Raw genomic sequence first — 12,322 nt, forward strand, 5'->3', positions numbered from 1 at the left:
TTTTTGACTGTATTTCCCCATCCAGAGACCGGACCCAGGACAGACATGCTTGAAACTCTAGTGGTATATGAGCATGTAAATAAATATTATTGGAATTTTATTTCCCCATTTAAACATCACAGACTTTAGCTGCTCTCTATTATGACCATATCCAAATGTGTGTTGCAGGGGCCTAATTCACAAAGGTCTCTTAGGCTCTGCTAGACAACAAAGCATCCTCTTTGCAAGTCTTTTAGCATTGCACTGCAAGATCGCAAGAGTTTAGTGCATTAGGTCCCAGGTTTGTAGATTAACTAAAACTTGGTGTCTATTTTTTACAGGCTGAAACCAGGGTCTGCACCTGTAAGTTTTTCCAGAAGTCATATTGCCATATCCAGTTTGAAAGCTGCAGGACAATATAAAAACTGAAATTCGATCATCATATTAAAGCCTTTAATAGCTGATTATTCAGTTCATACTCCCACGCAATGGCTGCTGCACCTGCATGCTAATTCATCTGGCCAAAGCCAGCTTAGAAAAGCATATCTTAAAAAATAGCCTTAATCTATTTAAGGCCATAATTTATTTTCCTTAACTACATGTATAGGGTATGTTAAAAAAAAAGACAAAGAAAAAAGGTATATAACAGAATAAAGTTTATAATGACCAAGCCAATATATGTAAATTTGTGTTTTACACTTCTAAGTGTCATGAAACAAATCCTAATGCCCTGTATTTGAACTGGAGATAGCTCTGAACAATGGCAATAACTTTAGGTTATATGGTAAGCCTTTGTGTGCGTTTCTATTAAAATCACATAATTGTGACATTTTTATTTCGGATTATATTTCAACAAGTTAAAATTAACAATTTGGAAGTTGTTTTCATCAAAATGCATGTGGTAATTCCAATTACAGTGAAAAGTTTTATATATTTTTATCAGGTATTTTTAAGGAAATACATGTAGATGGTTATGGATGTGGTTAATGTTACATATTCCAACTCTTGACTACAATAGAGACTTACCTTAGTTAATGGTTGTGATTGTGATTATGGTTGTGGTTATGATTGTAATTATGGTTGTGATTGTGATTATTGTTGTGGGTATGATTGTAATTATGGTTGTGATTGTGATTGTGGTTATGATTGTGATTATGGTTGTGGTTATGATTGTGATTATGGTTGTGATTGTGATTATGGTTGTGGTTATGATTGTGATTATGGTTATGATTGTGATTATGGTTGTGGTTATGATTGTAATTATGGTTGTAATTATGATTGTAATTATGGTTGTGGTTATGATTGTAATTATGGTTGTGGTTATGATTGAATTATGGTTGTGGTTATGATTGTAATTATGGTTGTGGTTATGATTGAATTATGTTTGTGGTTATGATTGTAATTATGGCTGTACTTGTGATTGTGGTTATATCGCATCCCCCTGACTATATAGCTGAGATCTACCTTTGTTGTGGTTATGATTGTGGTTATGGCTGTACTTGTGATTGTGGTAATAATAACAGAAATAAGGCACCAAGGCAAGTTGGAGGGGCATGATGGCAAACTTTTTTTTCACAAGACGGGCATAAAGGTAACTTATTTTCTATCAAGTTTTCTCAGACAAAAACTATTTCATTGTACATATGGTTGTTATTGTGGCTATGGTTATCACTGTAATTGTGGTTGTGGTTATGGTTGTGACTATAACCCATTCTCTAACTATAACTGAGACTTTGTTACCTTGGTTATAGTTGTAAATGGGAGTTTAGTTATGGTTGTGGTTATGGTTGTGATTTTGTTTGTGACCATGCATCCTATCATCTGACTATAATAAGAATTTTACCTTGGTTATGGTTATGGTTATAGTTATGGTTGTGGTTATGGTTGTGATTTTGATTGTGACCATACATCCCATCATCTGACTATAGTAGAGTTTTACCTTGGTTATGGTTATGGTTGTCGTTGTGGTTATGGTTATGGTTATGGTTGTCGTTGTCGTTGTCGTTATGGTTATGGTTGTGGTTATGGTTGTGGTTATGATTGTGATTTTGATTTTGACCATACATCCCATCATCTGACTATAATAAGAGTTTTACCTTGGTTATGGTTATGGTTGTGGTTGTGGTTATGGTTGTGGTTATGGCTATGGCTGTTGAGCAGGGGACGTCCATCTCGAATGAAATCTAAAATTAAAAACAAAATGTTCTCATTCACAGTACAGTGAAACCTCTCAAAACCAGACCCTCTGTAAACTGGAATTCCCTCAAAACAGACCCTCTGTAAACTGGAATTCCCTCAAAACAGACCCTCTGTAAACTGGAATTCCCTCAAAACCAGACCCTCTGTAAACTGGAATTCCCTCAAAACCAGACCCTCTGTAAACTGGAATTCCCTCAAAACCAGACCCTCTGTAAACTGGAATTCCCTCAAAACAGGACCCTCTGTAAACTGGAATTCCCTCAAAACCAGACCCTCTGTAAACTGGAATTCCCTCAAAACCAGACCCTCTGTAAACTGGAATTCCCTCAAAACAGGACCCTCTGTAAACTGGAATTCCCTCAAAACAGGACCCTCTGTAAACTGGAATTCCCTCAAAACCAGACCCTCTGTAAACTGGAATTCCCTCAAAACAGGACCCTCTGTAAACTGGAATTCCCTCAAAACCAGACCCTCTGTAAACTGGAATTCCCTCAAAACAGGACCCTCTGTAAACTGGAATTCCCTCAAAACAGGACCCTCTGTAAACTGGAATTCCCTCAAAACAGGACCCTCTGTAAACTGGAATTCCCTCAAAACCAGACATTTTTCACAGTCCTTTTTTTTAAAAATCAGTAAAGAACTTAACCTCTCTAAACCGGATACCTCTTAAAACCAGACATTTTACTGGGTTCCAAGGGTGTCCGGTTTAGAGGGGTTTCACTGTATATCAACAGTTAAAACATTGGTATATAAATACATACATAGAAATTGAAGCAGAAATAAAATAAGTTAAACGAATGTTAACAAAAGCCTAGAGGCTAACAACATCATTTAGATATGAATCATACTGCTGAGTTTATTTGTTAATGGCAATAAGAGCATATTAATGTATTAAAGGGACATTCCTGAGTTCGCTGCAATTTTTAAGATGTTATCGATTAACAGAGACTTTTTAATGGTTGTAATTACATATCAAATATATTTGTCTGCATAAAATATTAGTGGCTGTATATTAAATGTATTTCTGATTGTTCTAATAGTTGTACTAGGTTAAATTTCATTTTATTTCCTAAAATATATTTTTTTGTATGTACAAAATTATTTGAAGACAAAACCCAGTTTGGGCCTCTTACAAATATTAAGATGACCAGAAACACATCAAATATACAGACACTGATATTCTAAACAATAAAATATATTTAATATGTATGTTTAATTGTAGAAAATATTTTATTAGTCGGAAACATCTAACAATGTAGCAAACTCAGGAATGTCTCTTTAAGTACTGGCTGTTGGATATTGAGCCTTTGGCAATTTTTATGTCTTCAGAAGAAGAAACCTGCTACAATGTTCCATTAGTAGCAAGAGTTCTTTTATATGCATTTTCCCACAGACAGGACAGCACATACCATGGCCTTAGACAATCAGAGAATGGGTTCACTGATGAGATTCAATCTTATGATCAAAGAATTTCAGGCGAGTGTTTCACCCACTGTGCTACATCCAGCCCTTTTATCTTACTATACCCTTCAAAAAAAGTAGAGGAACTCTAATAAGAATTTACAACTGCCAAAATTGTAAGGTATATTAGCTGTGGGGAATGGTTATATGATAATAGTGAATTAAATGGGTAAACATTACAACCGGTAGTTCAGTATTACAGTAGATTTTATGACCACCAAAGATCTTGAAGGACGATTGATGTCAGAAGTGAAATTTGAAAGTTGAAGTTTTTTTATCAGTAAATCGCAAATTCAAACAATAAAAATGACTAAAAACAAAACAATAATAACTATATGATCAACAAAATGAAAAAGATTGACAGAAATAATGTTCCACAGTGATTAATGGACTTTTCTGGAAATTGTCAAAATCGAGAATGATACCCCACACACACGTTTCGATGTGTTGATAAACAGACCTGAACATTCTTTACTAAGATGTCTGTGGTCAAAACGTATGTTCTGTCTAACATTAATATTTCAGGTTTCCCTACTTTTTTTGAAGAGTATATTTAAGTAATATTTTTTTCACATATTTATTTTTAAAACAAACATCATTATCAAAGCTATTTTATGTTATCTCATTATTTTGGCTAATGGCTTAACTTCTAGTAAACCAGTTATATTACATAGTAAAAAAAATTCAGCATATTTATTTGTGTAACAGATGCACATGCCACCCATCAAGCCTACCCTTAATTAATTATTAATCCCCACCGCTAGAACATATGGCCACACAGAGTAGTCAGGTATTGTATGTACCGTATACTCTCTAATAAAATTAAGCAGGGCTTACGCTGTCAATTGCCAAATTAGCCTATTGATAATTTTTAATACAAAGTCGCTACAACATTACAGGCTTTGAGTAATAAAATATTCCTTAAATGAACTACATTTTAATAATTTTGAAAGAAATCAGGGTTCGACAAAGCAACTAGCCCTCAGTCCCCGGCTTGTGAATGTATGGACTGGGCTAGTGGAAATTATCAGCTGTATTACTATAATACATAGGGCACTAGCCAAAGCTTCCGTGAGGGCTAGTGGAAATTATCAGCTGTATTACTATAATACATAGGGCACTAGCCAAAGCTTCCGTGAGGGCTAGTGGAAATTATCAGCTGTATTACTATAATACATAGGGCACTAGCCAAAGCTTCCGTGAGGGCTAGTGGAAATTATCAACTGTATTGCTATATTACATAGGGCACTAGCCAAAGCTTCCGTGAGGGCTAGTGGAAATTATCAGCTGCTATAATACTAGGGCAATACAAATGAGGTCTAGTGGAAACTCAGCCTATAAGCTTCAAAGCTTCCGTGAGGGCTAGTGGAAATTATCAACTGTATTGCTATAATACATAGGGCACTAGCCAAAGCTTCCGTGAGGGCTAGTGGAAATTATCAACTGTATTACTATAATACATAGGGCACTAGCCAAAGCTTCCGTGAGGGCTAGTGGAAATTATCAACTGTATTACTATAATACATAGGGCACTAGCCAAAGCTTCCGTGAGGGCTAGTGGAAATTATCAACTGTATTGCTATAATACATAGGGCACTAGCCAAAGCTTCCGTGAGGGCTAGTGGAAATTATCAACTGTATTGCTATAATACATAGGGCACTAGCCAAAGCTTCCGTGAGGGCTAGTGGAAATTATCAACTGTATTGCTATAATACATAGGGCACTAGCCAAAGCTTCCGTGAGGGCTAGTGGAAATTATCAACTGTATTGCTATAATACATAGGGCACTTGCCAAAGCTTCCGTGAGGGCTAGTGGAAATTATCAACTGTATTGCTATAATACATAGGGCACTAGCCAAAGCTTCCGTGAGGGCTAGTGACTTATTCAAACATTTGTAGAAAACTGAAGAAATATTCTGTTTATTAGAAGGGGCGGGGCGTAGCCCAGTGGTAAAGCATTCGCTTGATGCACGGTTGGTCTGGGATCGATCCCCATCAGTGGGCCATTGGGCTATTTCTCACTCCAACCAGTGCACCATGACTGGTACATCAAAGGCCATATGTGGTATGTGCTATCCTGGCTTTGGGATGGTGCATATAAAAGATCCCTTGCTACTAATTGAAAAATGTATCGGGTTTCCTCTCTAAGACTATATGTCAAATTTGCCAAATGTCTGATATCCAATAACCAATGATTAATAAATCAATGTGCTCTAGTGGTGCCGTTAAACAAAACAAACAAACTGTTTATAAGAAAAATGGCTACACAAAAAGTCTTTTCAGTTTGAGCCCTGCTTGAGCACTATGCCATTGTTGATTTAGATATTGGTGATACACATGCTAACTGAGTGTGCATGCAGCATATGTCAGCATGCTATTTGATCAATAAGAGCTTTTTATTACATACCTATTCAGTCTTACTATCGTGATAAAAACATTTTCAAACCATTTTCAAACTATGTGATAAATGTATTTTGTAACATACAAATGTGCATTCTGGACCAGAACTGTTCTTTTATGGGGAATTCTCTTTTTATTTTTACTGAAGTTAGTGCCTTTTTAGGTTATAAAGTAAGTCGAAAACAAGGTTACCACATGGGACAAAAGTCAACAACAGTACTTCGTTCTCCATCAATTTTTTTAAAAACCCGAAAGTACCAAAATCTAAATTTTGATCAATAGTGTGCTGTATAAATGACATACAGATGTTTGAGTATTACGAGAACAGTGATATGAACAAATAACAGCATACAGTCAAACCTGTCCTAGCGGCCACCTGTATTCAGCAATCACCTGCCTTATGCAGCCACTTTTTTCCCTCCCAAATGATTTTTAATGTAGATGCACCTGTAATAAGTGGCCACCTGTCTAACACGGCCAACTGCCACCCAAATCGGATCCTAAAATCGCTAAAATACCTGTATTAAGTGGCCACAGTAAATGTTTACTATTATATAATAGGGATATTTAAAACAATGGCAATACGGTGCAGCAAATAACCGATCTTCACACCTTCAGGAATACTAGTACTCATTCAGTCCCGACAACTCGACTGTGTATCAACTAAGAAAGTAGGACTATGGAATGCATTTAAGTGTCACATGCTGTCCTATACAAAGTTTGTATGGCATTGACATGGCATATATCATTCTTGTTTTTAAATTGTCATTATTATTTGTACCAACGTAAAAACGTAGATTACCTTTCCTTGGCCATGGCAGCCCACTCAAATCTAAAAGAGAAGAAAAACAAAAAAGAAACACTTTAGAAAGTCAAAATTAATGATATAATTTACTAAGATAATAAAGTGCATGTCAACAGCCGGCCGTGTGATACAGGCTAGTTTAATACACATGTTGAAACCAGTCAGCATCCTAATCAGCTACACGACATCTGACGGACGCGTGTGCGTCATGCGATGAAAAGATATTAAACCTGCATGACATGCACAAAATTAACCCTATTACAGGTTTTCAAACATTACAGCTCTTCACAGTACTGCAGCATCAATAGATTTTTTTTTTTTTTTTTTTTTTACTTTTAATCTTGATCAATAAGCAGCGGCAGAAGATATTGATAAAAGAACATATATATCCACTGATGTGGATTTTAACCAGGGTTTAGTGATAATCAACACATCTTCTACTGTTTTATATTATACTGGACAACAAAAGAAATGCAAACATTTTAATACAGTCAGACCTCGTTACAATGAGTGGGCGAGATGTAGCCAAATGATAAAACTTGATGCTTTGGGATCGATCCCCGTCAGTGGGCCCATTGGGCTATTTCTCGCTTCAGCTAGTGCACCATGGCTGGTACATCAAAGCTCGTGGTATGTGTTTTCCTGTCTATGGGATGGTGCATATAAAAGATCCCTTGCCGCTAATCGAAAAGAGTAGCCGATGAAGTGGCGACAGCGGGTTTCCTATCTCAATATCTGTGTGGTCCTTAACCATATGTCTGACGCCATATAACCGTATATAAATGTGTTGAGTGCGTCATTAAATAAAACAACCGGCCTCGGTGGCGTCGTGGCAGGCCATCGGTCTACAGGCTGGTAGGTACTGGGTTCGGATCCCAGTCGAGGCATGGGATTTTTAATCGAGATACCGACTCCAAACCCTGAGTGAGTGCTCCGCAAGGCTCAATGGGTAGGTGTAAACCACTTGCACCGACCAGTGATCCATAACTGGTTCAACAAAGGCCATAGTTTGTGCTATCCTGCCTGTGGGAAGCGCAAATAAAAGATTCCTTGCTGCCTGTCGTAAAAAGAGTAGCCTATGTGGCGACAGCGGGTTTCCTCTAAAAACAGTGTCAGAATGACCATATGTTTGACGTCCAATAGCCGATGATAAGATAAAAAATCAATGTGCTCTAGCGGCGTCGTTAAATAAAACAAACTTTACTTTAAATAAAACATTTCTTTCTTTCTTTTTTCTCGTTACAACGACCGTCGTTACTACAACATTTACACCATCCAACCACAAATTGTCGGGCACAAACGTACATCAGTGTTATTCTGTTTATTACACCGGAATTCACACCTTCCGACACCGACAGAGCAAATTAGGAACAAACGTGCATCTGATGTCTGAAAACACCTCTTTACAATGACATTACATAATCACAGGAAGGGAAGGAAGGAAATGTTTTATTTAACGACGCACTCAACACATTTTATTTACAGTTATATGGTGTCGGACATATGGTTAAGGACCACACAAATATTGAGAGAGGAAACCCACTGTCGCCACTTCATGGGCTACTCTTTTCGATTAGCAGCAAGGGATCTTTTATATGCACAATCCCACAGACAGGATAGTACACACCACGGCCTTTGTTACACCAGTTGTGGAGCACTGGCTGGAACGAGAAATAGCCCAATGGGTCCACCGACAGGGATCAATTACATAATCACAGATTCTGAAGCACGTTGGCAGTACACACACAGCCACTTAGAATCCTTGATCTTGTAGTGAACCGACAGTGTTTGTGTTTAGTATTAGTATACTAAACTAGATTAAGAGTTAAACCCAATGTAACAAACAATTAATACTAGTGTTACAGATATATATATATATATACTGAACAAAAAAAGAAACTTCCGATTTGTACATATAGTATTTGTTGTGTTAAAGAATTCATTGTGTAATGGAATTATATAGGTAGTATTAGCCTTGAGATGTATTATCAGGATTCATGAATTTTATCGATTATTTTTGCACTGTTAATCGTCGACAACGTGAAATTCAATTTGCACATGCATGCATGGTTCAACATGTCCCGTGTAGTATTTGGTCAATTTGTTTTACTTGTCTTACTGACATTGTTGTCAAGTGAACGAAAATGCTTCAAAATTTGTAAAAATATTAACGTGTTTTACATTGTAGCATTTTTAGTATGCCAAGAATACCCAATAATTTACGCGAACGGGCGATTGGCATGCTTGATGCTGGCATGTAGACAGAAGACGTTGCAAGGCATGTTGGGAGTTCTAGTCGAGCGATACGATTTCGAACGACAGGAAGCACCAACGATTTGCCACGTCGTGGTCGTCCGCGTGTTACAACACGTGGTCAAGACCGCTATATCATGAACAAGCATTTGCACAATCGATTCCAAACTTCCACTGCTACTGCTGCTAACACACCTGGGCTTCATAATAACCGAATCAGTGGGCAAACTGTTCATAATCGTCTGCGGGAGAACGGTTTACATGCACGACGTCCTTACGTCGGATGCATTTTAATGCAACGTCATTGTCTAAATGGTCTTAATTGGGCACGTGTACACACTCGTTGGATACGGCGACGCTGGAATACCGTTCTTTTTTCGGATGAATCCAGATTTTCTTTACAACGTGGTGATGGCAGGGTGCACGTCTACCGTAGGAGAAATGAACGCTATGCTGACTGTTGTGTTCTTGAACGAGATCGTGGGGTGGAGGTTGTGTCATGCTCTGGGCAGCCATTGCCCATGGTTATCGTTCACCACTAGTCATCATTGATGGCAATTTAAATGCTCAACGTTACCGCGATGACATTCTCGCTCATCACATCATTCCTCTGTTCCATAACAACGCCAACATCTCGATTTTTCAGCATGATAATGCCATCTCTCATACAGCTAGAGACACTGTAAATTTTCTTAGGACAAATAACATTGATTTCATTGATGACTGGCCCGCTAAAAGTCCTGATCTCAACCCCATCGAGGATGTCTGGGATAGTCTGGACAGACGATTGAAGTGTCGTCCCAACCCACCCGCTAACGTCAACGAACTTCGTCAAGCGCTCATTCAGGAATGGAACAATATTCCACAGGCAGAAATCAACACTTTAGTCAATTCTATGCACCTGCGATGCACTGCAGTGGTCAATTCAAGAGGTGGTCATACCCGTTATTAAGAGGGTGAGGTGTTTTTTTAACCCCTACCACACTTGGTCAAAATTTCTCCCAGTTTCTGTTAACCTATGGCCATGATTTTTGCACCAAACAATGCATCATGGAACACTCTTTAAACGCATATATAACAATTATTCCCCTGGTTTGTTTTCATCAAGTTATGTTCAAGCAAAGTTAGCGGAAGTTTCTTATTTTGTTCAGTATATGTGTGTGTGTGTGTGTGTGTGTGTGTGTGTGTGTGTGTGTGTGTGTGTGTGTGTGTGTGTGTGTGTATGTGTATGTGTGTGCACGATATCAATTCAATTATTTATTTCAGCCTTGAACCCAAGGATCATCAGCACAAAACAACAGCATACTCATTTCGAACAGTCTAATGCACGCAGGCATTAATGAACTGATGACAATATAGTAGCTAATATCAGAAGTAATTTTAGTTTTAGGGGAAGCTTTGTGAACAGAGCATCCACTGGACTGGAACTACGTTTACAGCAGACATAAATCCCTTGGTAATGTATCCCTTATTCACTGAAAATATTATTAAAGAAATCTCTGCACCCCTATATTCAGCTCAGAGAGATGCCCCTGTAGTGCCCTGAATTGTAATAAATACCTGAATTGTAATACATGTCTTGAATTGTAATAAAAACTGCCCTGAATTGTAATACTGACTTGAACTGTAATAAAAACTGCCCCCAATTTTTTTTTCACAATCTGTCCGAGCTACCGATGTCTGCTAAATGTGTAGACATGTCTTGCTTTTGCAAATAAGCCTTTAGTCAACCAATTAAAGGATTAACTTCGGACAATCATGTCTTCTATTTGTATGATATTTTGTAAACGAAACAGGTACCAGTTGTAGATGTCTTTAACCAAGGAATGATTAGACTGATGGTGAATGACCCTTGTTTAATATATTTAACGATGTTTTTTAAAAACATATTTAATATATGTGTAACTCATGACAATTCGATACAATGGCAATTTTGAGATAACAACAAAGTGACCCAGGGACGAACATGGTCATTGTAACGAGGTCTGACTGTACATTTATTAGTGGTTTCCATACAAAGTTGGCAAAGCGTGGTAGACTTTTTCCGGGCATTTTCACCATTTTCAGGGCATATTTTTTAATATTAAAGACAAAAAAACCAATTGAAATAAAAATAAATATAATTAATGTGCTTGCTTTAATAAATGAATGGCAAAATATAAAACAGACATATTTTTATGAATTAATAATACATTTTCTGAGTGTTTTATGAAGGCAATATTAGAATTTATAATTGAAAAAGACTTGTTTAATCTCACACCATGTTAATTTAAAACAAGCTAGGGAAAGGAAAGGAAATGTTTTATTTAACGATGCACTCAACACATTTTATTTACAGTTATATGGCATCGGACATATGGTTAAGGACCACACAAATATTGAGAGGAAACCCGCTGTCGTCACTTCATGGGCTACTATTTTTGATTAGCAGCAAGGGATCTTTGATATGCACCATCCCACAGATAATAGCACATACCACGGCCTTTGATGTACCAGTCGTAGAGCACTGGCTGGAACGAGAAATAGCCCAATGGGCCCACCAACGGGGATCGATCACAGAACGACCGCACAGCAAGCGAGTGCTGTACCACTGGGCTACATCCCGACACACAAGCTAGGGAAATCCTCGTGATATAATTAATTCGGTAAACATACGGTCAAAATGGGCGTAAAATGTTAACAAGACATCAATAATTTTAAAAGACAATAAAACAAATGGCTTTCAAGCTGAATAAATTTGTAAAAAAAAATATAAAGAAAAATAAATTAAAATTTGTGTTTCTTTTGATGTTCAGCGTATATGAATAAAACATCAAGGAAGACAACTGTGTTTAAATGTTATTAAGATTATTTCAGAAGATACCTGCAGCTGCAATTTGGGATCATCTTAAAACTGAATGATGTCGAGAAAGACAAAATTGTTTTGTCTTGAGGGTGGGAGTGGGGGAGAAGGATTTACTATTACTGAACAACAAATGACAATGGGGGCGGCATTTACAAATGTAGCTCAGTCGGTTGAGTGTTCGCCTGAGGTGCTTGCGTTGCAGGATTAAGCCACCTCGGTGGATCTATTCAACTGATTGAATTTTTGTCTCATTCCAACCAGTACACCACACTTGGTCAAAGGCTGTGGTATGTGCTTTCCTGTCTGTGGGAAAGTACATATAAAAGATCCCTTGCTACTAATGGAAAAATGTAGCAGGTTTCCTCTAATGACTACGAGT

At 37.5% G+C, this 12,322-nt stretch overlaps 1 protein-coding gene across 8 annotated transcripts in view; it reads right to left on the reverse strand.

The window, feature by feature from the left end:
• The window catches only part of LOC121390769 (zinc finger protein rotund-like), a 176,016-nt gene that overhangs the window by 16,134 nt on the left and 147,560 nt on the right, over positions 1–12,322 (reverse strand). For all 8 annotated transcript variants that reach the window (XM_041522679.1, XM_041522678.1, XM_041522677.1 and 5 more), the window contains exons 5-6: positions 6,843–6,872; positions 2,076–2,162 (exon numbers count right to left, since the gene is read on the reverse strand). In XM_041522679.1, the coding sequence (XP_041378613.1) occupies positions 2,076–2,162; positions 6,843–6,872 (117 nt within the window). The remainder of the gene's footprint in view (positions 1–2,075; positions 2,163–6,842; positions 6,873–12,322) is intronic.

The sequence above is a fragment of the Gigantopelta aegis genome, chromosome 15 (genome assembly GCF_016097555.1).
Source record: "Gigantopelta aegis isolate Gae_Host chromosome 15, Gae_host_genome, whole genome shotgun sequence".
NCBI classification, from domain to species: domain Eukaryota; kingdom Metazoa; phylum Mollusca; class Gastropoda; order Neomphalida; family Peltospiridae; genus Gigantopelta; species Gigantopelta aegis.